The sequence below is a fragment of the Salpingoeca rosetta genome, assembly GCF_000188695.1.
Source record: "Salpingoeca rosetta unplaced genomic scaffold supercont1.2, whole genome shotgun sequence".
Lineage (NCBI taxonomy): Eukaryota > Choanoflagellata > Craspedida > Salpingoecidae > Salpingoeca > Salpingoeca rosetta.
The window spans coordinates 595,145-619,510 of NW_004754932.1; the positions used below are offsets into that span (position 1 = coordinate 595,145).

The 24,366-nt window shown below is 55.5% G+C and overlaps 6 protein-coding genes across 6 annotated transcripts in view; 4 read left to right on the plus strand and 2 right to left on the minus strand.

Annotated features, from left to right (window-relative positions):
• PTSG_11631 (uncharacterized protein) overlaps positions 1 to 8,610 on the plus strand; it is a 13,559-nt gene extending 4,949 nt beyond the window's left edge. Inside the window, exons 11-29 of the mRNA XM_004998122.1 lie at positions 115 to 155; positions 346 to 841; positions 1,101 to 1,165; positions 1,408 to 1,580; positions 1,822 to 1,937; positions 2,126 to 2,311; positions 2,542 to 2,681; positions 2,908 to 3,027; positions 3,333 to 3,781; positions 3,957 to 4,068; positions 4,374 to 4,448; positions 4,644 to 5,768; positions 5,990 to 6,043; positions 6,270 to 6,372; positions 6,550 to 6,656; positions 6,858 to 7,018; positions 7,287 to 7,405; positions 7,574 to 7,809; positions 8,126 to 8,610. Of these exons, the coding sequence (XP_004998179.1) occupies positions 115 to 155; positions 346 to 841; positions 1,101 to 1,165; positions 1,408 to 1,580; positions 1,822 to 1,937; positions 2,126 to 2,311; positions 2,542 to 2,681; positions 2,908 to 3,027; positions 3,333 to 3,781; positions 3,957 to 4,068; positions 4,374 to 4,448; positions 4,644 to 5,768; positions 5,990 to 6,043; positions 6,270 to 6,372; positions 6,550 to 6,656; positions 6,858 to 7,018; positions 7,287 to 7,405; positions 7,574 to 7,809; positions 8,126 to 8,203 (3,956 nt within the window). The 3' untranslated portion in view covers positions 8,204 to 8,610. The remainder of the gene's footprint in view (positions 1 to 114; positions 156 to 345; positions 842 to 1,100; positions 1,166 to 1,407; positions 1,581 to 1,821; positions 1,938 to 2,125; positions 2,312 to 2,541; positions 2,682 to 2,907; positions 3,028 to 3,332; positions 3,782 to 3,956; positions 4,069 to 4,373; positions 4,449 to 4,643; positions 5,769 to 5,989; positions 6,044 to 6,269; positions 6,373 to 6,549; positions 6,657 to 6,857; positions 7,019 to 7,286; positions 7,406 to 7,573; positions 7,810 to 8,125) is intronic.
• Positions 8,611 to 8,614: 4 nt separating this feature from the next.
• On the plus strand, positions 8,615 to 10,423 carry PTSG_00713 (SMT3 protein). Its single transcript, XM_004998123.1, has 4 exons — positions 8,615 to 8,747; positions 9,429 to 9,569; positions 9,734 to 9,833; positions 10,075 to 10,423. Exons 1-4 carry the CDS (start codon positions 8,718 to 8,720, stop codon positions 10,116 to 10,118), a joined length of 315 nt encoding a protein of 104 aa, XP_004998180.1. The 5' UTR covers positions 8,615 to 8,717; the 3' UTR covers positions 10,119 to 10,423.
• Positions 10,424 to 10,509: 86 nt separating this feature from the next.
• PTSG_11632 (uncharacterized protein) lies at positions 10,510 to 11,772 on the minus strand. The gene is made up of 4 exons (XM_004998124.1): positions 11,591 to 11,772; positions 11,355 to 11,487; positions 11,102 to 11,256; positions 10,510 to 10,903 (listed from the first exon to the last, which is right to left on the minus strand). The coding sequence occupies exons 1-4, from the start codon at positions 11,675 to 11,677 to the stop codon at positions 10,586 to 10,588; spliced, it is 693 nt and encodes a 230-aa protein (XP_004998181.1). The 5' UTR covers positions 11,678 to 11,772; the 3' UTR covers positions 10,510 to 10,585.
• Positions 11,764 to 16,143, minus strand: PTSG_11633 (uncharacterized protein). The gene is made up of 12 exons (XM_004998125.1): positions 15,421 to 16,143; positions 14,919 to 15,034; positions 14,603 to 14,673; positions 14,139 to 14,374; positions 13,847 to 13,930; positions 13,584 to 13,685; positions 13,240 to 13,364; positions 12,933 to 13,057; positions 12,689 to 12,761; positions 12,522 to 12,570; positions 12,265 to 12,364; positions 11,764 to 11,959 (listed from the first exon to the last, which is right to left on the minus strand). Exons 1-12 carry the CDS (start codon positions 16,000 to 16,002, stop codon positions 11,871 to 11,873), a joined length of 1,752 nt encoding a protein of 583 aa, XP_004998182.1. The 5' UTR covers positions 16,003 to 16,143; the 3' UTR covers positions 11,764 to 11,870.
• On the plus strand, positions 16,067 to 19,028 carry PTSG_00716 (uncharacterized protein). The gene is made up of 8 exons (XM_004998126.1): positions 16,067 to 16,281; positions 16,569 to 16,722; positions 16,901 to 16,976; positions 17,138 to 17,203; positions 17,449 to 17,572; positions 18,132 to 18,237; positions 18,469 to 18,496; positions 18,694 to 19,028. Exons 1-8 carry the CDS (start codon positions 16,158 to 16,160, stop codon positions 18,751 to 18,753), a joined length of 738 nt encoding a protein of 245 aa, XP_004998183.1. The 5' UTR covers positions 16,067 to 16,157; the 3' UTR covers positions 18,754 to 19,028.
• Positions 19,029 to 19,036: 8 nt separating this feature from the next.
• PTSG_00717 (uncharacterized protein) lies at positions 19,037 to 23,678 on the plus strand. The gene is made up of 12 exons (XM_004998127.1): positions 19,037 to 19,127; positions 19,347 to 19,643; positions 19,920 to 20,187; positions 20,375 to 20,543; positions 20,756 to 20,875; positions 21,088 to 21,207; positions 21,352 to 21,398; positions 21,625 to 21,793; positions 22,078 to 22,197; positions 22,426 to 22,499; positions 22,659 to 22,962; positions 23,250 to 23,678. Exons 1-12 carry the CDS (start codon positions 19,073 to 19,075, stop codon positions 23,439 to 23,441), a joined length of 1,935 nt encoding a protein of 644 aa, XP_004998184.1. The 5' UTR covers positions 19,037 to 19,072; the 3' UTR covers positions 23,442 to 23,678.
• The last annotated feature ends 688 nt before the right edge of the window (positions 23,679 to 24,366 follow it).

Below are 24,366 nucleotides of genomic sequence, written 5' to 3' on the forward strand. Positions count from 1 at the left end.
TGTGTGTGTGTTTTACACTACTTCCTGGCGTGGTGCATTGGAGTGTGCGCGAGGATTGGCAGTTTTGCCCCCCCCCCCGCCGTTAGATCTCATGACTACATCCCACGAATGCAGCCGAGGACGAAGCAGAGACCGAGCAAGCCGGCCCACAGCAGGTGCGGTGAAGCAATCCTCATCCTTTGCTTCCTGCACACGCCCCCACACGCAAGCGCATGCCTCTGACATACCTGCTTGCATTTCCCGACAGCCCACCTTTCGCTCACCCTTTCCCATGCACGCCTACATCTCATTCCATGTGCATGTCATACTTTTTCATCTTCCTTTGACGTGTGTCTGTGCACGCAGGCTGCAGCGGATCGCCGTTCTCGCCTGGAGGAAATTGCCGGCGCCGCATCGCAGCTCGATGTGGAGGACCAGGAAGGACAGCCGCAGCAACAGCAGCAAGTCGTGGCGGACGGCGTGTCCGGTTCTCCGGAGATTGATCGCCGCACACTGCGGTCGCAGGGCTCCATCAAGGACCAGTCGAGTCGCCTTGCTGCAAAGCTTGGCATGACGCCGCCCACCTCGCCACGCGCAACACTTCCAGAGACACGCGAGGAGGACGAGAGCGAGGCGAACGACAAGGCTGCTGTGAGAGCAGCAGCAGCTTCAGCAGCGGAACAACGCACGGAACAAGAGGGAACGTCACCAACGCCCGCCACGGGTGCAGCTGTTGTTGTGCTTGAGGATGCTGATGCGATTGGGCCGGGCAACGAGTCTGTTGTTGACTCGAAGGACGCCACCATTGATGTCAGCGCATCCGCAGCCGCCGCCCGCGAGGAGGACAGGACATTTGTCAAGGGTAAGCGATTGAGTGTATGTGTGTGCGTGTGCGTGTGTGTGCGTATGCGTGTGCGTGTGCGTGTGCGTGCGTGTACGTGTGCGTTTGCATGTGCGTGCGTTTGCATGTGCGTGCGTGTGAGTGCGTGTGAGTGAGTGTGTGCGTGTGTGTGTGGTTGTGCGTGATTTCCTCTACATGTGTGTTCATGCGCCTTGACCGTTGCCCTTTTCTGCCTCCCGTGTACGTTTCCGACTCACGCACGCCACCCCTGCTGTTTCAGCACGCACGTCATGGTCACACATTGGCGGTCCCAGCGACCAGTACATCACCATCAAGCCTGGATGCGTACGTGTTCAGTTCTGTGCTTGTCTGCTTGTGGTGGTTCACCATGCGGTGACATGGTGCGAGGCTTGCTGTCTTTCCCCACTTGACCATTGTGGTGTGTACTTTGCCCTCTTCCCTCCTGTTTGCCTACCCTCACGTTCTTCCTTTGCCCTTCACATCCACCCATACCCGCACATCCCGCACTCCCTGTCGCCCCCTCCCCCTTGCTCTTTGCTCTTTGACTTGACCGCCATCGACGGCAGGTGTATGAGCTGCTTGCGGCCGAGGACGACACATGGCTGCTCGTGCAAGAGGTTGGCACGACGCGCACGGGTAAAGCACCGCGCCTCATCTACTCTGACGACCACCGCCCGGCGTCCGGCATCAAGCAGACCTCGTCTGCCCTCGCCGTGCCCACCGCACAGGAAGGCATGAGGTATTGTGCATTTGCTGATGGCAGGAGTTTGTGGTGGTTTGCGTGCTGTTTGTGGCTATTTGTTTGTGGTCGTTCGTTGTGGCTTTGGTATTTGCTTGCTGTTGCTGCTGGCTGCTCCTCTCAATGTCGGGCGTGGGTTCCTCATTTTTCGCTCAACTGTACTGTCTCTCGCACCTGCCTCCCTGCCTCCCTGCCTCCCTGCCTCCCTCTCTTCTTCCCAAATGCCAATCCGCGATGACAGCCGGGCGTCGATGCGCGGTATGAAGCGGTCTGGCAAAGTCGTGCTGGAGCAGATGGCCCCCGGCAGTGGCATGATTTCCCTCTTCCACACCGTCAAGCCAAAGGCCATCCCCAAAGGTCGGCAGTGCAAGCACACATTGTGTTTGCTGTTCGTTATGCGTGCTGTGTTTACTGTTCGTGCGGTGCGAGCGTCACACGTTCCGTATCGTGTGCACAAGCTGTTCTTTCTGCTCACAATCACCATCACCTCCACTATCGATCCGACACAACCCAACCCAACCCCATCCCGCTTCTCTGGTCTGCAGACGGCGTGCTGGTGTGCATCTTTGGCCCCGGCGCGGAGACCATTACCGATGCGCTGCTGGCGTCGCACGAGGAGCTGTTTTCGTCGTGCGTGCCCAGCACCACGCGTGCGCCGCGCGCAAACGAGCGCGACGGCGTTGACTACAACTTCATCTCCCGTGACCAGTTGCGTGCAGACGTGACGCAAGGTCAGCTGCCCGCATCTACCGTGTGGTGTTTGACGAAGGGGGGGGGAGTTGCTTGTGCGCGCGCGCGCGTGTGTGTGTGTGTGTGTTTGTGTTGAGTGGTGCTTGTGTGTGCGTGTCTGTGTGTGTTTTGTTGTGCGTGGTGTTCAGTGCTGCATCTGGTTTCTCCATTCTGTCTTGTTTTTGGTTTGTCCACCTCACCCGCTGTTTCTTGCGCATTCTCCGTCTCCCAGGGCGGTTTGTGGAGGTTGTGCGCTTCAACGACGTGCTGTACGGCACCAGCGTCGCCTCTGTCCAGGACGCCCTCAAGCAGCACAACGAGCGCTTCTGCCTCATCGACGTCAACGACCCGCAGTCCCTCCGCCGTCTGCACGTGCGTGGGACGGTGGTGTGATGTGATGCGACTGCAATGTGGTTGTGAACGGAGGAATGTTGGGTGGCCTTATGCGCAGCGACGTGTTTCACATGCATGTTGTTGGTCTCTTGCTGATGATCCCAACGTTGTCAAGCGCTGCAATTGTCAGTGTTCGAGCACTTTCCACTCGCCACACCACCTGTGCCACGCCCTTTCACCGACCCGCGGTGTCTTTTCTATGCAGACTGTGGGCATCACTCCACTGTCCATCTTCCTTGACCCGGTCGACCCAAGTGTTGTTGCAAAGCAGAACCCCGACATGGGTGCAGACGCAACAGCTGTGCATATGCTCGTCGCGAACAAGGTACCGTTGCCGTGAGTTGTTGGGCGAGTGGAGGGGACAACCTGCTTGCGGCAAACTTAGTCACATAGACACATACACACACATACACATACACATACACACACACATACACATACACATACACATACACATACACATACACACACACACACACACACACACACACACACACACACACACACACACACTCGCACACTCGCGCACACACAAACACACACAAACACACACTCGAACACTCACTCATGCACACGCACACTCACTCATTTACACACGTGCATGCGCACCCAACACCGTTCAAACTTCAGTTGCGCGAGGAGTGCATGCTCGACTTTACACATGTGCTGGCCAACAAGGGCACGGTGGACGAGATGGCCAGGGCAGTGTACGACCTCCTCCAGCGCGCCACGGCCAGCACGTGCTGGCTCCCGGATCCGGTTCTCCCGGCACCACCCATCACCGTCGATGCCGAGGTCGGCGAAGCAGCCACCACGACCACAGCTACCGCCGCAGCAACAGGGGCAGCACCACAGCAACAACAGCAGCAGCAACAGCAGGTGTCTGAAGCCGCGTCATCGTCGGCAGGAACGACGACGGCAGCAGTAGCGGCGGCGGCGGCGGCGGGGCGCATCAGCCCCGTTGGCGCGACGGCGACACTGCAGCCGGAGGACGTGGATGTGGACAACGTGTGGGGGTATGAGGTCATCTCCTTCCCCAAGATGGACGGCAAGCTCGGCTTCAGCTTCACCAGCGCAGAGTGAGTGCGCGCGTGGTCGTGTGGAAATGCGCATGCTCGTGTACGACGTAGTACGTGTGCGTGTCTCTCAGTCTGCGTACGCTGTTACTCAGCGGTTTGTGCGCTCACCCCCTGTACTCCACCTACCTTGTCACCACCACCACCACCACCACCACCATTCCCATGACCATGACAGCATGATGCAGGGCCAGCGTTCGCGCGTTCTTGTGACGCGGATTGTGAGTGGCGGCTCTGCGGATCGCGACGGCCGTCTTCAGTGCGGCGACAACGTCCTCGAAGTCAACGATGTGCGTGCACGTTCATGGGTGTGTGCATGCTTGCGCGTGTATGCGCGCGTGTGTGCGTGCGGTGCATGTATGTGTGTATGTGCGTGCGTGCGGTGCATGTATGTGTGTATGTGCGTGCGTGTGTGCATGTGTGTGCATGTGTGTTTGTGTGATGTTTTCGTTTGTGCATGTGAGCAATGCTTTGCGTGCGTGCGTGCGTGCGTGTGCGTGTGTGTGTGTGTGTGAGCGATGCTTTTGTTTGAGCGTTTGAAACTTACGCAGTGTTGGTATGGTTCGCTGCGTGCGTGCACGGTATCACTGCACAGGAGTCGTGCGTTGATGCTTCCCAGACTGAGGCAACCAACATGTTCCGCAACACTGGCAACAGCGTCGCACTCAAGGTCACTGCCATGTTCTTCTCTTGCATGCTTCTGTGTGTAGTTGTGTGTGTGTGTGTGTTCTCATGTGCTCTGCTTTTGCACTACCCATTGCTGCATGTGTCTTCGTTCTTGACCACACCCTTCACCATCTCACATCCCTTCCCCTTTGTCTCTGTCGCGCCTCACTGTGTTTCCTCGTGCGCTGTGTGGCCGCAGGTGTGCCGGCGGTGCTACCACGTGGTGCTGCCGTCGACCAACGGACGCTACGGGCTCGGCATCAAGGGCGGCGCAGACTCCAACCACCCGATTATCGTGTCGCGCATCCAGCCGGGGTCCTCTGCTGCCAAGTGCGAGCAGATTACGATTGGGCACGAGATTATGTACATCAACCGCATCAACGTGCAGGCGGCGACGCACGACCAGGTGTTGAAGATCATTCAGTCGTCGCCACAGCAGCTTGATCTCATCATCCACCCGCGCCGGCGCCGCGTTCGCCGCACGCCCGTCTCCACCAGCAGCCAGCCGCAACAACAGCAGCAGCAGCAGGCCGCAGTTACAGCGGCGGCAGCCAAGGCGGAGCAGCAGCAGCAGCAGGAGAGGCAGGATGAAGAGCAGCGGGAGAAGCTTGAGGATGCGGCTGTCGCAGCGGCGCTTGAGGACCGCACACGTTCGCCCGAGGAGAGAGTGCGTGGCGGCGTCAGCGGCGTGAACGGCATTCAGGCAGCGCCCCACAACGCCGCACCTGCCCGTGTTGCAGCAGAGGAGAAGCAGGAACAGGAGGAAGAAGCGAGGAAACCAGAGCAACAGCAAGAGCAAGAGGAGCAGGAGGAGCAGGAGGAGCAGGAGGAGGAACCCACGGCAGCGGAGATGACGACGGGCACAATTGAGGTGCGCATGGAGGAGATCCACGCCCGTGTGGTGTTCTCGCCCGAGCTTGCGTCGGAGTCTGTGGTTGATCACCATGACGACAACAGCGCCAACACCGACGACGCAGAGGCTGCAGCCAAGGCGGCCACACCAGAGACTGATACGGTGACGACCAGTGGCGCGCGCGCACTCGATGGCGCTTTGAGCAAGGAGGGGTCACCCCGGCGCCTCGCAGACACGCACACGGGGCGGGTGGTTGAAGCGTCGAGCAACGGCGATGTGGTGGAGGTGCGCATGCGCAAGCCGTCACCGTCGTCCAAGGGTCGCGCGCACGTGAAGCAGCAGCAGCAGAAGAAGAAGCTGAGCCAGGAGGAAGAGGAGTTTGTTGCGAATCTGCAGCAGCCCGGCCCCGTCAGCACGCAGGACCAGTCGTATGAGCGCAGGCAGAGCCGCGTCCTCGAGCGGGGCCGATACGTGAGTCTGCATGCCAAGCCTGCATGTGTTGTGTGTGTGTGTGTGTGCTTGGTGCGAGTTGTGCGTGCGCATGTTTGCTCCGTGTGTGTCTTGTGTGTGTGTGTGTGTGTTATGCATGTGCTTGTGTTTTGTGTGCGGCAGGCGCTTGGCCTTGGTGTACGGCAAGTGCATTTTGATACCCCACTCACCTCTTGCCTGCCTGCACGTGCTTGCATGTTCAGTACGAGAAAGCGGACGAGTCACTGCAACGAAAACTCATTGGCGGCGACTTTGAGGTGCGCACGTGCACGAGTGTGACGCGCTGGTGTGATGGTGGGCTGATGCGCTTGCTTGCTTGTTTGTTTGCTTGCTTGCGCGTTTCCAAGCTGTGCAAGTTCATCTCACTCTGAAACTTGTACACGCGCGCGCGTGTGTCTGTCTGTGTGTGTGTCTGTGTGTGTGTGTGTGCGTGTCTGTGTGTACGTATGTGTTTCCACAAATTTTCATTGCATGTGACTGCAGAGTCTTGACCGCGTTCGCCCGGGCGGATCTGTGGAGCAGCTGTGCTCCGTCGCCTTGAAGCCAGAGAACAAAGTTCGCAACAGATATCGCGACATCCTCCCATGTAAGCTGCACCCTTTGTTTGTGTGTTTGTTTGTTTGTTTGTTTGTTTGTTTGTTTGTTTGTTTGTTTGTTTGTTTGTTTGTGTATTGGTCAAGGCATGCTGTTTCACGCCTGCCAGACACACGTCTGAGTGCGTTGCTAACTTCCTTGTGTGCGTGCTGTGCTGTTGCTGCGAAAGACGATGACACGCGTGTGCTGCTGAAGAGTGGCGACAACAACTACATCAACGCCAACCACGTCTCCTTCTCCATCAAGGACAAGGTTTACCGTTACATCACCTCACAGGTATGGTGTTCGCAAGTGTGTTTGTGTTGTTGTCGCATGTTGCGTTGTTTCAGGTGGGCTCTTGTTCACTGATGTCTCGTCTGATGCCATGCGGCACTGTGTATCGCTACTTTGCACACACACACACACACACTATCTCACTCACCCGCCTGCTCAATTCATCAACCTTTGTGCCCACAACCGAACTTGCAACCCAAACAGGGCCCGAAGCGGGAGACAACCGCGCACTTTTGGCAGATGGTGTGGGAAAACTCTGTGCGCATCATCTGCATGCTGACGACGCTGCGGGAGCGCGGGCAGCCAAAATGCTTCCAGTACTGGCCAGACGGCCCAAAGTCCTCCCAGCAGTTTGGCGACTTCAAGTCAGTTTCACCTCCGTTCAAATTCCTGTTGCTGTTCCTTTTGTGTGTGTGTGTGTGTGTGTGTGTGTGTGTGTGTGTGTGTGTGTGTGTGTGTGTGTGTGTGTGTGTGTGTGTGTGTGTGTGTGTGTGCGTGTGTGTGTGTGTGTGTGTGTGTGCGTGTGCACATCGATTTGCATGTGTGTGTGGTTGGACGACGGTGCATTTCGGTGTGCGCGCGTGATGTGCTGGTGGTATGTGTGCTCACCAGTGTGTTGTCAACATGTGACAGGGTGACGCTGAACAAAGAGGTGATGCGACCTGGCTATGTCATCCGCGACATTTCTCTGGAAAAGGATCGCAAGCCCCGCCGCTTGTTCCAGTTCCAATTTGTCGACTGGCCCGACCACGGTACTTGTTTGTGTGTGTGTGTGTGTGTGTGTGTGTGTGTGTGTGTGTGTGTGTGTGTGTGTGTGTGTGTGTGAACACTTGTACTCGTGCATGGTCGTCGTAACATGGGAGGTGTATTTCACAGCTCACGTGTGCGTTCTTGCTTGCTTGCGTCTGTTGCGAATCCAGGTGTGCCCGCGGAGTGCGACACGATTCTTGCTTACATCAAGGAGGTTGAGTCGTTCAAGGCGCGGCTGAAGCAGCCCATGCCGCTGATGGTGCACTGCAGCGCAGGCATTGGCCGGTCTGGTGTGTTTATGGTACTTGAGCTTGGCCTTGCCGCCTTCCAGGACAACCTCCCCGTCAACCTCCACTACATGCTGACGGAGCTGCGCGCCCAGCGCATGGGCCTCGTGCAGACAAAGGTGTGGCCGTGGCTGTGGGCTAGGACGGAGGAGGGTTGTTGTGCGCCTTGTTGTGTGATTGTTGTGTGTTCACTGCAACAGTTAGGCATTGTCGCTGCAGTCGTTGTGATTGCAGACACTGTCACTGCAACCGCTCTCTCACTCACACTCACACTCTACAAGCATCGTTACTGCAAGTGGGCACTGCCTGAACGCATCCTATCTCGCTCACTCAATCACTCACTCACTCACTCGCTCACTCACTCACTCACTCACTCACTCACTCACTCACTCACTCACTCACTCACTCACTCACTCCCGCATCAACAACACTCAGGACCAATACAAGTTCTGCTACACGACTCTGGCCGCGGTTCGCAGGGATGAAGGCCCTCACTTCAAGATCACCCCTTGATTGGCAGCGTTCGTTGATCCAGCTTCCGTTGACGTTCACCGCCTCCTTGTGCTTGTGCTTGCTCCGATGCTCGTTTTTGCTCCTTTGCCGTTTTTGTTGCCCTGCATGGCACTGTTTCAATAGAGCCTCCATGTTTTGTGAAGATGATGGTTCGTTTGGCCGTTTGTCCTGTTGTTTTGTTCGCTTGTCCATCCCCCCCCCCACATACGGCCCGTCTTGCCGTCTTGCCCTCCCCCTTGCTCTCTACTTCCGTGTGCCTCTGTTTGTTCGGCTGTTATCCATCCTCCACCACCGCCGTCCCATGCTTCCTTCCCCACCAGAAAAGCTGTGCTTGTTGTTCTTCTTTGCTTGTTGTGCGCCTTTGCCAGGTTTTGGCGGGCTGCGATTAGTAGTGAATGATTTTGGTTATTTTTCTCCACACGCCACAACCAAGAAGAAGAAGACAGCAAACGCACCACGACACGCTCACGCAAGCAAGTGCACAGTCCACAAGCAGCAAAGACACACAGCAACCATGGCTGACCAGCAGCAGCAGGACGTGAAGGTATGTATATGTCTTGGCGTGGGTGGTGGTAGTGGTGGTGGTGGTGTGCCTTGGAAAAAAGGGAAAAGTTTTGTGTGTGTGTGTGTGTGTGTGTGTGTGAGGCGTGTGGTGCTGATGAAAAGCATGCGCAATGACCCCCAGTTCTATCGCCGCGACCCAAATTGCTCGTGTACGACTGTGCTGAGCATCTGCACGCACGTACATGCTGGCGCACGCCTGGACTCCTTGCGACGTTCGTGTTCTGGAGCAGAGCAACCCTTACCTCAGGACCGTCCTGAGGATGGTGTAGAATGCACGCGGTAGACGGGTGGTGGCTCTCCATCTTTGACGCATAGTACATCGAGCATACGGCTTCCGTCTTTTGTGCTTGTAATGCTCCCTTGTGTACGCAGAAATGGTCAGCACTCCAGGAGATAATCGAGACGCAATTCTCGTTCAACGGCGGTGTGCTGAAAGGAAAAGTTTAGTTGTGTGTGTGTGTGTGTGTGTGTGTGTGGTGTGTGGTGTGCATGAAGATGATGCGAACTGACGCACCGTTTTGAAGCCGCATCCCTACTCACACACATACACACACATACACATGGACACGTACATACACACACACATACACATGGACACGTACATGTACACACACACACACACACACACACACACACACACACACACACACACACACAACAGCCCAAGGTCAAGGCCGAGGGTGGCGATGAGACACAGTACGTGAACCTGAAGGTCAACTCGCAGGATGGTACCACCGTGCAGTTCAAGATTAAGACAACGACACAGCTGAAGAAGCTCATGGACACCTTCTGCCAGCGACAGGTACGCGGACAGCAAGTGGCGTTGTGGTTGTTGTTGTTGTGACTGTACACTGTTTGTTTGTGTCCTTGGCTTTGTTGTTTGCTGCTGGATGGCTGCTTGTGATGCTCACGCTTGGCATACACATACATGCACGCACGCCCGCACGCACGCACGCACGCATGCAGGGCCTGAACAAGGCGTCGGTGCGATTCTTGTTTGACGGTCAGGCAATCAAGGAGAAGGACACACCCGCGCTTCTGGAGATGGAGAACAACGACGTGATTGGTGAGAGAGAGAGAGAGTATGTGTGTGTGTGTGCGTGTGTGAGTGTGCGTGTGTGTGTGAATGTGTGTGTGTGAGAGAGAGAGTGAGAGTGAGAGAGAGAGAGAGTGTGTGTGTGTGTTTACGACATCCACACCCACACACCTTTTTGGGTGCTTGAGGGGCTGCTGTGTCACATCAATGTGTGCTCACACACTCACACACTCTCTGTCTCTCACGTCCGCTGTTGTCGCTTGTGGTTCAGATGTCTTTGCACAACAAACTGGCGGTTGCTTCCTGGGTCTGTAACCACCCTCGACCAGCAATATGTGGCCTTTGAATCTGTGATTGGGTGCTTGTGATGACTGCTGTCGTTGTGCCAAGGCGGCTGTTACCTCGTTGCGTGTGCGTGTGTTGTTGTTGTTGTTGTTGTTGTTGTTGTTGTTGTTGTTGTTGTCTTGAGTGTGTGTGTGTGAGTGTTCGTGTAGGTGCCTTTTGCGGCCGTGTTGGTCTCGTTTGTCACTGGTAGTACAATGGCGCGTGTCTTTGATCCCGAACTGCACATGTGTACTCTGATCGGTGGTGATAGGCACGCACACATACACATACACACATACACACACAGTCACACACATACACACACAGACACACAGACACACACACATACACAGACACACAGACACACACACACACACACACACACACACACACACACACACACACACACACACACACAGACATGGATGCATTCATACACACATTCATACACAGAGCGTCTATGGGGGTGGCTTTGGTGGTTGGTGCGGCCGTCTGTCGTGGGGTTCGAGGCCTTGCGACCGCTTGCGTTGGATGAGCTCTTGGACGAACCACAGGTCGTCCTGCGCCTGCCTACGCTGTTCACCACCCTCATCCGTGGTGGTGGCATTGCTGTCATTGCTTGCCGGGTCTTGCTTGTCGCCTGTGTGGCTGCTGCGGGCCAGGATGGCGATTGCCTTGACCAATGTTGCTTCCGCCAACAGCAGCTCGCCAAAGTTGAGCTGCGCGCGTCCCAGCGTCAACAACGCTGCCGGCCACTCTGGTCGCAGCCGCAAAGCCTGCGTGTGTTGAAGGACAGGGGAGGGGGAGAGGATGAAGTTGCGCAGTAGTGACGCCACCAACACACACACGCACACACACATGCACAGACAGACAGACACACACACACACATGCACAGACAGACAGACACACACACACACACACATGCACACACATGCACACACACACACACACACACACACACACAGACTTGCACCTCTTCGGCGGCTTGGATGGCGGGAAAGTACTGGTACATCTCCATGAGTGCCTGGGCCTTCATCTCCAGACGCTCTGGCGTTGGCTCCAGAGCAATGGCTTCGTTCCAGCGGCCAATCGCATGTCCATACTTGCCATCAACAGCCAGCGTAACACCTGCAATGATGTGCGTGTGTGTGAGTGTGTGTGAGTGAAAGAGAGACAGTGTGTGTATGTGTGTGTGTGTGTGTGTGTGTGTGTCGCTGTCGATTGACCTTCGGACGTGAGTCGTTTGGCCTTGGCTTCTGTGTCTTCCAGGCAGATGGCTGTGGTGTGTGCTCGTTTCGTGAGCAGTGATCCAGTGTCCGCCCCATGGTGATCATCACTGTCATCATCGTCATCGTCTTCCTGTCATGATGTGATGATCATCGAGCGTCAAAGTGCGACCGACCACAAGGGACATGCTCATGCATCCACCACTGACAAAGCGTACCACCCACATGGGTCACACCTCTTGAAACGCCGGGTGCATGCGTCGCTTCTGCTTCCTAAGTTGCAGCTGCACCACCGCTCCTCGATCTCTTTCCTCTTCCTCCATTGTGTGTGTTTTGTTGTTGTGAAGATGAATGGCGGGATGTTGTTGTGACAGAGTGTGGTGTGACAGATGATTGCATGTGTTGTTGTTGCTGCTAGTGCTTGTGATGCTGGTGCTGGTTGTGGTGCTGCCATCGACTTGGTCTTCGTTTATGTGACAGCGTGACGTGTGATGTACAACAGGTGCAAGGGGATGGTCAGTTGATGCGTTTGCCAAAGCGGTCGTGCGGGCCGAGCGGGAACACGGCGTCCGCGCCCGTCGCCGTCGTGATGTCCCGGTAGTTGGCTGGGAAGGGGGAGGGGAGAGGTGGAAAGGGGAGTGAGAAGGTGGAAATGTGGTGAGGTGAGAAGGTAGAGAGAAGGTGGAGAAGATGGAGAGAAGGTGGAAAAGGGGGGGGGGGAGCAGGCACACTTGGGCAGACAGACAGACAGACAGACAGACAGACAGACAGACAGACAGACAGACAGACAGACAGACAGACAGACAGACAGACAGACAGACAGACAGACAGACAGACAGACAGACAGACAGACAGACAGACACACACACACACACACACACACGGCAAACGAGTAGAGGGGGGGGGGCACCTGCGCCAAAGAGGTGGACGTTGACGGGTCCGTTGTCCTGTTTTGAGAGGCGCGTGAGGCGCCAGTGGCAGTACAGCTCAAGCAGCCAGCGCTGAGCAGCCTGCAGAGCAAACGCGCACGGGGGTGGGGAGACAGCGATGAGGCAACCGAGCAGAACGAAGGGACACAAATGCACACACACACATACACACACACACATCACATACACGCACGCACACAACACACGCACGCACACACACACACATGCTGCTGCGAACCTTGAAGACAAACAAGGCCACAAATGCAATCACCCAATACACCCAAGACCTGTCAAGTGAGTGGATGGGAGTGAGCAACACCAAGAGGCAGATCGGATAAGCAAAAGGGCGTGCAGACAGATCGACACACACACACACATACACACACACATGCATTAGCAACGTACAAGTTTGCAACCCATGGCAGCGACACGTGCATGAACTTGAACGTCAGCAGAACAAGCGGCTCTGCCAGGTAGCCTATGACGATGGCGATGATAAAGATGAAGCTGTCGTTATGAGTTCGACGGTGATGCTGGTTCTCGTTCTGGTTGGAGGCGATGATTACACGAACAGCAACAACAACAGTAGCAGAAGCAACACGCGCACTACACCACGCTTGTCATAGCATGGCTGGTGGTGGTACCTCACCGAGCTGCCGCTGCATGCGTCTGGCACGCCCCTCGCGGGTGTGGAGCGACGCTGTGCCGCCAACAACGCTGTTTGCAAACATGTGCTCGTACGACTTGTACACCTTCGTGTCAATCCCGTTGAACCTGCCCGCGCGCGCACGTGTGTGAGAGTAGTATTGTGTGGTTGTGTGTGAACGCGCATGGTGGTAAAGGCCAAGAGCGAGCGGGTGCAATGTCATGTATTAAGCTTTCCCCTTCCCACACAGACACACACAGACACACAACATGCACACTCTCTGCACAATAGCGAGCACTGCCCGTCTGACCTGGTGAGGAACGTGTGTTTGAAGACGTCGACAAAGACCTCTGATGACATGGCAGCGAGGAGGCTCCACATGAGCGTGTTGGCAAAGTAGTCCGTGTCCCAGTGGTATCCAGCCATGTTGCGAACCTGCAGGGGTGGGGGTGGGGGCATGGGAGGGAGGGAGAGGAGCGGTGAAGGATTTCGCTGCTTGCAGGCAAACGTTGAGAGAAGCCCCTTTGTCTCACATAGGAACAGTCATAGTCAGACAGACAGGCACACTTCAGACACACACACACACACACACACACACACACACACACAAACAAACACACACACACAAACAAAAACAAAACGGTTGCAGCTCACGCCAATGAGGGAGAGGACGCAGATGTACTGGAAGCGCTCCCGCATGTCCGCGCACGTGTACTGGAACAGACCAGACTTGTCCAGCCGCTTAAACACCGTGCCCTGTACCAACCATGCAGCGTGACCCGTGGTGATGAAGTGCAATGTGGCGAGCGCTACATCATGCTCAAGACACATACACGAAGACGCAGGTACGGACACACACACACACACACACACACACACAGACAGACACACTCACACACACACACACACGTACGCACCTTGATTTCCAGGAACTGGTTGGAGATGATGATGGTGAGGAGGGCGGTGTTGTGGGAGTTGATGGCCACGTTCAGCGCCAGAATCTGCCAGGCACAAGGCCGAATCGACAGACAAAGAAGTAGCGGGGAGATTGTCGGGACGACAAGAGATGAGGCGAACGATGCACGCACATAATTTGGTGCACAACGTGCAGTGTACACGTGTACCAATCACGTTGCAACAAGGCGGACGACAACACACTCATGACTCCACCAACACCGTCATCATCAGTAGCATGTGCGAGTGCGGCACCTGGTAGAGGAGGGCGAGGGTGTGGCAGATGACGGGAACGACGGTGAAGATGACGCGCGGAGGGAGAAGCAGCACGTCGAGGGCGGTCTTGTATCGCGTGGAGCGCAGCACAAGCGCATCCATTGCATCGAGGGAGAAGGTGGCAAACAGCTTCTCAAACACCTCGCACATGTTGAAGATGACGTACAGCTTGATGGCGCTCTGCCCACGGATGTTGTGGTACACGTAGCTCAAGTCTGCAACCGTCCATGGCACGCGGCGTGCCAGGGTGAAGAGTATGGGGATGTTTGGAGGTGAGGGGAGGAATGGGAATTGAAGACAGAAATGTGCATGGTGATGAAAGGGAAACACGTGGCACAAGCACGGCACAAGCACGGCACAAGCACAGGACGGGCACACCCGCCTTGACATCAATCACGAGAGCATGAGCTGTGGTCACAAATACCAGCAACAGCGCAGCTCACCGATGAAGCTGACGAACCACATGCCCAGACCAGCAACAGCAAGCCGTGCAAAGTACTGCAGCGGGACAGGCCTGCGTGCGCATGTGTGATGTGTGATGTGTGTGTTGTGTGTGTGTGAGTGTGCATGTGACGTGTGTGTTTGTGAGAGTAAGTGTGTGAGAGTATGTGTGTGTGTGTGAGAGAGCAAGTGAGAGAGAGAGTGTGTGTGTGTGTGTGCGTGTACGTCATGGGTGGAGGGAGCTGGGGGAGGAGTAGAAAAGGAGATGATATGCAATATGCGAAGCAAATCAAGCAAAGGCGTCTGAAGAGCTCGCACCTGCGAGTGATGGGCACGAAGATGAGGCTGACGAGGGCTAACGCAGCCTTCACAGGCACGATGCACACGAGATCCAGCAGCAGGTCCAGGCACGTCCACACTCCCAAGAAGATCAGCTGATGTGGCATGGAGAGAAGAAACCGCGTGCATGCGTGTGCGTGTATGTGTGTTGGATGGGCAAGGGGAACTGATGAGAGAACATGGGATGTGCGTTGAAAAGCAGGCAGATGCCCGAGAAACAGAAGCTGCCCTCACACACACACACACACACACACACACACGCACACACACACACACACACACACACACACACACACACACACACACACACACACGACACACACACACACACACACACACACACACGCACACACACACACACACACACACGCAGACAATCATACACACACACACACACAGACAATCATACACACACACAAACAATCATACACACACGCACGCACGCAGACACGCACAGACGCACAGACACAAACAGACACACCCGCTCAAAGTTGGCGATGAGCTTGAAGGCGCTCTTAATCTGAGCAGTGGTAAACTCAAGCTCCCGTTGCATCTCGGCAGCGTCTGCATCGCCTCGATCCAGACGAAGCTGATCCACAAAGCAACCCATCCATGACAGTTTGGAAGCTGGTGCTTGTGGGGGCGTCGAAGCACTGGGGCTTGAGGAGTCTGCGCCGGTTTCTCCCACGCCATTCGCTGCCGTGGTCGGTGCTGTTACGGGGGCGCTTGTGCTGAAGCTGGCTGTGCTGCTGTTTCGCAGTGTGGATGACGTGGATGTCGCAGAATCTGATGCCGCAAGCTTGGAAGTGGATAGCCTCGTCCGCCGTCGTCGATGCAATCGCTCAGGCGTGTCGACATGGTACACGCCGCGCCGCGGCAGGTACGCAACGCCATCCGCGCCGTCCGCGTCGCTTGCCGCTGGAGAGGTAAACAGCGAAGTGGTGCTGCCTGCGTCGTCACTGCCACCACCGCCGCTGACGCCGACACGTGCTTCTCGATGGTCATCGTCGGCGTCGTCGTCGTCGTCCGATGAAAGCAGCGAGAGGGACGCCCGCCGCATCATGCTTGGCAGGGGAACAGGAGTGGAGACGTGGGCAAGTGTGCAGTCAGTTGCTTGGTTGCTGTCCGTGAAAAGTCGTTGCTGATATCCGCCGTCCTAGTCATAGGCCAAACACTGTGGGTGTCCTTCGGCCTTGTGTTTGTTTGGAGAGAGGAAAGATGATGATGATGCGACGAGGTGCTGCTGTGGTGGCGGTGGTGCTGTGCGCGTGGGTCACGCTGGCACACGCCGGGTCCTTTGACCCCAACCGCCTTCGGTTCATCAAGGCTGTTCACGTCCCAGGTTTGTACATGTGTGTGGTGTATGCGTGTGTGCGTGTGATTGTGTGTGTGCTTGTGTGCGTGTGTGTGTGTGTGTGCATGTGCGTGTGCGTTTGTGTGTGTGTGTGTGTGTGTGTGTGTGTGTGTGTGTGTGTGTGTGTGTTTATCTCTCGCTCTTTTTGTTTTGCATGTCCCATCATTATCATGTCCCTTTGTCGTGGCTTTCCCGCCTTCCAGCTGTTTCACTTTCACTCATTCACTGCCGCCCCCCCCCCTCTCTTCTCGCGTTGCCTCCTCTCCTCATTGCAGAGTACAACCATTACAACATGTTGTTCCGCGGCGATCTGCCAATCACAAAGAACCGCACGTTTGCGTACGACGAGCTCACCACAACCATGCGCAAGGCTGCCAAGGAAGCCGCAAACCTCACACTCCCTTCCAAATTCTACCTCATCGACCTCAGGTACTTGTGCTCAGCATGATTCAACCACGCTTACCCATCAGCGTTGCCTGGCTTGCTTGCCGGTTTGTTTTGCTTGCCGGTTTGTTTTGCTTGCTGGTTTGCAACTGTGCCCGTCGCCAGGTCTTCAAACACGCAACTGTTCACCGCGCATCGCCACACATACGTGTCAAAATGTCAGCTTGCTGGATCCGCTGGAGTTCCCCGACCAGATTGTTGAGGAGAACTTCTTCAAGAAGAACCCTGACCTCGGTCAGGTGCGTTTGCGTCGTGTTGGTGGTGGGGGGGGGGGGGGAGGGGAACGGTGTTGAGTGAAAAAACACAGCAACGCTTGCAAATCTCCAAGCACCTTCTCTCTCTCTCTCTCGTCTCACCCTTGCTGTTTGCGCTTTGTGCGCTGTGCTACGCTGCTGTGCAGTACATCAACTGGCTCACGGTCGGAGATGTCGTGCATCCGGATTCCCTCGGCCCAAAGCTGCGCGAGGTATGCGAGGAGAGGGTTGTCCGCGCCGGCATTTGCGCCTCCGTGTGTGTGTATGTGTGACTGTGTGTGTGTATCTGTGTGTGCGTGTGTGTGTGTGTCTGTTTACCTCTGTTTGCCTCTGTTGAATTCCTTTTGCCTCTGTATGTGCGTATGTTGAGATGCTTTGTATCAGCTTCTCCGCCCCTATGAACTCCTCACTCACCGTCCCCTCCCTCCCCTGTCCCTCCTTCCCCTCACGGCTGTAGAAAATGGCCAGGAACCTCACCAACTGGCAGCTCGATAAGCTGCCCACGCGCATGGCGGAGATTGACCAGTTCCTGGGCGTGCAGAGGGACATCCCCCACATCATCTACATCCACTGCGAAGCAGGTTTGCGTCATGCCTGGTGGTGGTGGTGGTGGTGGTGTTGTTTAAGTTGTTGTTGTTTAAGTTGTTTAAGTTGTTGTTGTTTAAGTTGTTTAAGTTGTTGTTGTTTAAGTTGTTTAAGTTGTTGTTGTTGTTGTTTAAGTTGTTGTTGTTGTTGTTGTTGTTGTTGTTGTTTAAGATTGTTGTTGCTGTTGTTGTTGTTGCTGTTGTTGTTGTTTAAGTTGTTGTTGTTGTTGTTGTTGTTGTTGTTGTTGTTGTTGTTAGTTGTTAGTTGTTGTTGTTGTTGTTAGTTGTTTAAGTTGTTGTTGTTGTTGTTGTTGTTGTTGTTGTTGTTGTTGTTGTTGTTGTTGTTGTTGTTGTTGTTGTTGTTGTTGTTGTTGTTGTTGTTGTTGTTGTTGTTGTTGTTGTTGTTGTTGTTGCTGCGGTCGGTGACAATGCGATAAGTCATCACCACGACACACGTGCCGCACGCGAAACCGCGCAATGCGTGTGCGAGCCGTGCTGTGTGTTGGATGTCATGTAGTGCGTGGTGCTCACGACAACTTGCCACCCGTTACAACAGGGATGGACCGCACGGGCGAGATGTCGGGCTCGTATTACATGCACGCGCTCAACATGACGTTCCAGCACGCCCTCGCCATCGACAACTCTCTCGAGACCCGAAACATGTGAGTCAGGCGTTATGGTGATGCTGGAAGGAGGTGTTGCTGTGCGTGTGCGTGCGTGTGTGTGGGGGGGGGGGTTACTTGAGTTTGAGGCGTGACGTTGTGTTGTCAAGGCGGAACGTCTGCGATTTCTGGGCTTGGCTGTGTTGCGCATATCTTGCGCCACGCGCTATTCACACCAGGCAACTGCCACGACGCACACACAAACGCACACACACACACACATATCGACAGCTCCATCTACAGCCAGAATGCCTTCCAGGTGAGACTCAAGGTCTTTGCTCCATTTGTCCCGTGCGCTGTGAAACGCTGTGAAACGCTGTGAAACGCTGTGAAACGCTGTGAAACGCTTTGTGTGCTGGTGTCGCTGCTTCTCACGAATTCACCACACACGCACGCACACGCACGCACACGCACGCACACTCACGCACACCCACATGCACTTTCTTTGCTGTCCAGTGGTACTGCTACTTCCTGTACTACACCAAGGATTCCTGGCGCAACTGCAAGCTGAACTGAAGAAATGGAGGGAAGACAAATGATGGAAAGGAAAAGGGCACCCTGTTGGTTGTTGATGTGCTGTGTTCTGTCACGTTACACAGAGCTGACTCATGTTGGTTTGCTGGCCTCGCTGTTTGCTTGTCCTGTTAGCCGTGTTTGGCTGTCACGCGTCTTCATTGGAACGCCTGCCTGCTTGCTCGCTTGCTCGCTTGCTGGTGTGATGACACCACACACAAGTCGTGCAAACGCATCGTAAACTGCGCAGGATGACTGCCTACTCGAAATTTATTTACATCTTCATCCACTTTTCTACAACGCTCGCCAAACCACAACAACGATGACAACTGTGCGCGATCTTGTCCTGTCCCTGCTCTCGCCCACTCCAGATGACGGTGCGTTGCTTGTCCGTGTGCGTCTTTGTAAGTTTGTGTGTGCGTTGCGTGTTTGTAAGTGTGGTGTGACTGTGCATGTGACTGTGACTGGTGTGTCTTTCAAGTGTTTCTTTCTTCGCACTTGCAGCGTCGCCCTTTCCCTCCACGCCGCCATGCCTATCCTCACTTCACACCCAACCTCCCTCCTCCCCCTCCCTGCTCCCCTTCCTTTGTCGGCAGAGACCATCAAGCGAGTGCACAACTATGGGCTGACGACGGACGAGCAGGGACGGCGCGTGCCGAAACGCGAGGAACAGCTGGAGTTGGTGGACGTGGTGCCGCTGCTGTTGGCTGCAGCCACATCCTCGACGAATCAAGCGGCGCGAGCTGCTGCGTTCCGTGCACTTGGCAATGGCCTTGTTAAGTCCTTGAACGATCCTGAGCTGGCTGCGCTCGCCGACGAGGTTGTTCAGTTTGGTGCCATTGATGCATCAGTCGAAGCGCTTGATCTCGCCAAGGCGGCCTCCATTCAATCTTGTAAGCGTGTGTGTATGTGTGTGTATGTGAATCTGGGTGTGTGCGGGTATGTGTGTATCTGGGTGTGTGCGGGTATGTGTGTATCTGGGTGTGTATGCGTGTATCTGAGTGCGCGTGTGTCGTATGATCTCTGATGTAATGCGGGCGTGTGCCTGTATGCGTGAGCGTTGTGCACGATGCATCGTGCTCAACGTCGTCTACATCCCCTTAGCTTCACCCGTTCCCAATATCCCCCATCCTCTCTCATCCCCAACACACACACACACACACATACAGGTGTGCGGAGAGAGGCTTCTCGTTTCTTGAACAATATTGCGGCACTGCCAAGCTTCCATGCGCAGTTGCGGGAAGGCAACACGGTGGGCGCGATGGTGAAGCACGTCGCGCGCTTCGGCACCAAGGAGGAGGAGGCAGACGTGATTGGCATGTGTGTTGGCGGCCTCTCGTACATGTGTTTCCGCCCAGAGAACAAGGACGCGCTGCTGGAGTCTGGCGTGGTTGAGGCCCTCCTCCCCATTGCCAACTCAAAGTCGACCAAGCACAAGTGCGTACTCTGCTCAGGTGTGAGGCGAAAGGAAACAGCAAACGCAGTCGCATGATGGCGGTGTTTGCGCTCCATGACTGCCACCGCTGCTGCCATTGTCATTCACCACTGCCGCCCACCATCCATGTTCCCTCCTTCTCACTGTATTACCCTACACCCCCTCACCATCACCGCTGCGACTGCGCAGGTTTGTGCGGGCGATGCTTGGTGTTGCGTCGCTCGTGGGCGAAGAAGAGAAGCACCCTGCGCTGAAAGCGTCGACAGAGCTTGTGGAGAGCATCACCCACGCCCTGCAGGCTGCACTCAAGCAGCAGCCATACCCAGAGGGATCCAACACGTACAACGTCCCAGAGAACGTGTGTGTGTGTGTGTGTGTGTGTGCGATCGTGTATTGTCGCACTGCGCATGAATGCAAATGTATTGGAAGGCAGTGTGTGTGTGTGTGTGTGTGTGTGTGTGTGTGTGTGTGTGTGTGTGTGTGTGTGTGTGTGTGTGCACTTGTGCTACCGCGTCCAATTTTCTCATTCATTGTCGGCTCTGTGCTGCCAACGGTTGCCAATGGCTGCAGGTGTTGTTGGGCGTGTACTGTCTGGCCGGAAACGAGAACAACAAAGTGCTTCTTGCCAAATCGGGAGCACTCGACATTTGCGCGTGTGTGCTGGAGGAGGACTCTGCCCCATTCGAACTCGTGAGCAATCACACACCACATGCGCACACACCCGTTGCTTGAGCCGTCTTTGCAATCCCATTGACCCGTTTCCTCGTCACACACAACACGCACACGCACACACAACGCATCCACGATATATACACGTTCAACATGTCACACACACACACACACACACACACACACACACACACACATGCATCACATGTACCCGCAACACATAACATACACAGCGCGTGCTGGCTGCGCGCACGCTGCGCCGGTTGGGCTTCAACGGCGACAACGCGGCGGCGATGGCGGCGCGGCCAGGATTCAGGGCTCTCCTCCACACCCTCCGCTCCTCAGATTCGCAGGTACTGCATGTGCGTGTGCGTGTGTGCGTGTGCGTGTGTGTGTGTGTGTCGTCTTGGGTATGCTGCCCTGCTCCACGTTGTCTGGTTCTTGGCTTTGACGGAACCAACAAGCACCCCCCCCCCCCACGTTGCCACCCGTCACAGCTTGCATCCCAAGCCGACGGCCTGCTGTGGCAGATGGACGAGTCAAAGTGAGTGCGGCACCGCACCTGCCATTCACAGCCCGTCCATGGTCTTTGTCACATGTTCAAGGCTGGCATTCTCGTCTGTCGACACGCACATATATTCTCACAACTGCACACGACTTGGCCAACTCGGCGTTGTTCTCATCATATTCATCACTTTTAACACCACTTATCACCACTTTCACCACTTCCACCACCACCACATCCACCTGGCTGCCTTCCCTCTCGCAAGGCGGCAGTCCCAAGCGGAGATAGCAAAGCCTCAGCCTGCGGGTACAGAGCAGCAGGTGATGCTGTCGTACTGCTGGGCAAACCAGGACATTGTGCTCAACGTGCGCTCCTTCCTCAAGGCCAACGGCATTCACACGTGGATGGATGTCGACGAGATGGCCGGATCAACGGTGAGACAAGAGTGTGTGTCCGTATGACACGTGTGTGTGTGTGTGTGTGTGTGTGTGTGTGTGTGTGTGTGTCAGTGTGTGTGTGTGTGTCAGTGTGTGTGTGTGTGCGCGCGTCAGTGTGTGTGTGCGTGAAAACCGCGGCACCCAACAGTATGCTTGCCCTGTCGAACTGTGAATTCTCCTTTTGCCTCAAACCTGTGCATGACTTTGTACGGCTCTCATACTCTCTCTCTCTCTCTCTCTCTTCCAACACCCTCCTCGCTTAACCTCCGCTTCACTGGCAGCTTGAGGCCATGTCGCGCGCAGTGGAGACGTCACAGGTGATCCTCGTCTTCTTCAGCAAACCGTACAAGAACAGCACAAACTGCCGCACAGAGGCAGAATACGCATACCAGCTCAAGAAGGCACGCTGTCTATGCAGCTCTCTGATCTGTACTTGTTTGCATACATGCACGTGTGTGTGTGTGTGTTTGCCGCAGCGTTCAGCGTCTTCGGGCTTTTAAGTCGTACACAGAAACACGCGCACACACATACGCACACACATGCACACACACACACACTCGCATATGTTTTGCCCATGTGCCAGCTCATTTGCATCCATCACCGCCACCTTTGATTGTCTTCACAAACAGACGATTGTGCCCGTGCGCGTGGACGGATACCAACCGGACGGCTGGCTTGGCGCAATGCTGGGGACAAAGCTCTGGTGCGTGCCGTGATGCTGCTGCTGCTGCTGCTGCTGCCAACGATGCCTTTTGCTGATCCTCACATCTCAGCGAAGCTGTCGCACTCACTGACTCCTCCAACCACCACCACCAACACCAACACCACACCACCACCACCACCGCTAACATCAATCCATCAGGTACGACGTGCGGGATCCTGCCACGCGGGAAGAGACAATGGGCCGCATGATGCGAGAGGTACTGTATCGCATGCGACAGGACGCGGGCGACGCAGCGCCACCTGCAGCAGCTCCGCGCATCTCGCCGCAGATCACGCTCAAGTCTGCAGCGGCACACGAGCAAGCAGGCTCCACCGCGCCAGGCGGGTATCAGGCCATGAGCAACGCCACATATGCGCAGCCGCTGCCTGCGCATGTGTTTGCAACGACGTTTTGGGGTCGGGAGGACATTGACACGTGGCTCAAGGACAACGATTGCAGCGAGGTTGGTGTAAGGGTGAACGCATGCGCAGTTGTGGACACAAACTGTGTAGCGCTAGTGAACACCGAGAGCCTAACGCACACGATGCACCACACAGCGGCCTGCTTTTCGCACACACACACATAAACACACATACACGCACACGCACATAAACACACAAACACACACACACGCACACGCGCACACGCACGCACACACACTCACACACACACTCACACACACACTCACACGCACACATGCATACTCACACACTCACACACACACACACGCACACCCCCCCCCTGGTGCAGTTTTCGTCGCTGCTGTCGCACGTTGAGGGTGCTGGCTTCACTGCGCTGCTGGCGTCTGCGGGGCGCGACGGACCCGTTGCGCTGTGCGAATGTATGCAGCGCATCTTCCGCGTGAAGCGCCGGCCAGAGACGCTGCTCAAGCTCGCCTTCAGGCTGTTTGCATTCGCCACGCAGCCAGACACGGCCGCGTGACGCCGTCACCTCGTGGTTGGTTTGGTTGTGTCAGTGCGGCAGTGGTTGCAGTGTTGCGCAGCGTGCATCTGTACACGTGTGCAGGCGTGGACATATGTACGCGTGCACGTGTACACCACCCCACCCCGTCTATGATACTTCTGCTGGGACTGTCCATCAATCACATTGTGTTTCTTTTATGGCATCTCCGTGAGTGTTTGTGGGCGCTTTGTTGAAGAAATAAAAACAGCAATCGCAGTAGGAAGAGGAGAAAGAAGGATAAGCAATGAGAAGGACCATGGAAAGAAGAACCACGGGAACGCAAGTGTTTCGAGAGTGGGTTTGGCCTTGAAAGAGCTGCCAAATATGTTGTGTGGCTGGTGTAACAAAGGGCAGGTGTTTGGCGGTGTGCGCTGCCGAGGATTGTAGCATGGTGGATGAAACACACGTGGTTGTGTGTGCGCGCGCCTGTCGCGTGTCACGTGAATGTTGTTGGTGCTGCGTCGGTGTTGTGATTGCGCTTCACACCAGCACGGCCATGCCGTCTGCAATGTGTGCTGCAACTGTTGGTGACACACTCGAAATGGCAACCTGAAGACAGCCATGTGCAGTTGCGTTGTGCGAGTGCGGGCGATGAGCAGGCGTGTAATCTTGGCCGTGGGCACTGTCACAACATCCATGTTCCACCGCGAGACAGAGACACACAAACACACACACACACACACACACACACACACACACACACACACACACACACACACACACACACACACACACACACACACAGAACAAGCAGCAGTACTTGGTTCATGGCGAGGGGGCAGCCCTTGAGAGGAACGGTGAAGATGCCGTCAGCTTCCAGCCACTGCTGAAACACATCCTGATCGATGCAACAGGTACACGGCCACATTTCAAACCCCAATGTCAGCTGAAACCACACATACAC

Excerpts from the sequence above, each read along its gene's own strand:
- PTSG_00713 (XM_004998123.1), top strand. The coding sequence starts at position 8,718 with ATGGCTGACCAGCAGCAGCAGGACGTGAAG. Across the intron at positions 8,748-9,428 it reads AGCAGCAGCAGGACGTGAAG|CCCAAGGTCAAGGCCGAGGG; the intron begins GTATGTATATGT and ends CACACACAACAG. Across the intron at positions 9,570-9,733 it reads ACACCTTCTGCCAGCGACAG|GGCCTGAACAAGGCGTCGGT; the intron begins GTACGCGGACAG and ends GCACGCATGCAG.
- PTSG_11632 (XM_004998124.1), bottom strand. The coding sequence starts at position 11,677 with ATGGAGGAAGAGGAAAGAGATCGAGGAGCGGTGGTGCAGCTGCAACTT. Across the intron at positions 11,488-11,590 it reads TGCACCCGGCGTTTCAAGAG|GAAGACGATGACGATGATGA; the intron begins GTGTGACCCATG and ends ACATCATGACAG. Across the intron at positions 11,257-11,354 it reads CAAACGACTCACGTCCGAAG|GTGTTACGCTGGCTGTTGAT; the intron begins GTCAATCGACAG and ends ACATCATTGCAG.
- PTSG_11633 (XM_004998125.1), bottom strand. The coding sequence starts at position 16,002 with ATGATGCGGCGGGCGTCCCTCTCGCTGCTTTCATCGGACGACGACGAC. Across the intron at positions 15,035-15,420 it reads TCATCGCCAACTTTGAGCGG|CTGATCTTCTTGGGAGTGTG; the intron begins GTGTGTCTGTTT and ends ATGCCACATCAG. Across the intron at positions 13,058-13,239 it reads AAACACACGTTCCTCACCAG|GTTCAACGGGATTGACACGA; the intron begins GTCAGACGGGCA and ends GCGCGCGGGCAG.
- PTSG_00716 (XM_004998126.1), top strand. The coding sequence starts at position 16,158 with ATGATGATGATGCGACGAGGTGCTGCTGTGGTGGCGGTGGTGCTGTGC. Across the intron at positions 16,723-16,900 it reads TTCTACCTCATCGACCTCAG|CTTGCTGGATCCGCTGGAGT; the intron begins GTACTTGTGCTC and ends TCAAAATGTCAG. Across the intron at positions 18,497-18,693 it reads ACAGCCAGAATGCCTTCCAG|TGGTACTGCTACTTCCTGTA; the intron begins GTGAGACTCAAG and ends TTTGCTGTCCAG.
- PTSG_00717 (XM_004998127.1), top strand. The coding sequence starts at position 19,073 with ATGACAACTGTGCGCGATCTTGTCCTGTCCCTGCTCTCGCCCACTCCA. Across the intron at positions 20,188-20,374 it reads TCAAAGTCGACCAAGCACAA|GTTTGTGCGGGCGATGCTTG; the intron begins GTGCGTACTCTG and ends GCGACTGCGCAG. Across the intron at positions 21,794-22,077 it reads ACGAGATGGCCGGATCAACG|CTTGAGGCCATGTCGCGCGC; the intron begins GTGAGACAAGAG and ends CTTCACTGGCAG.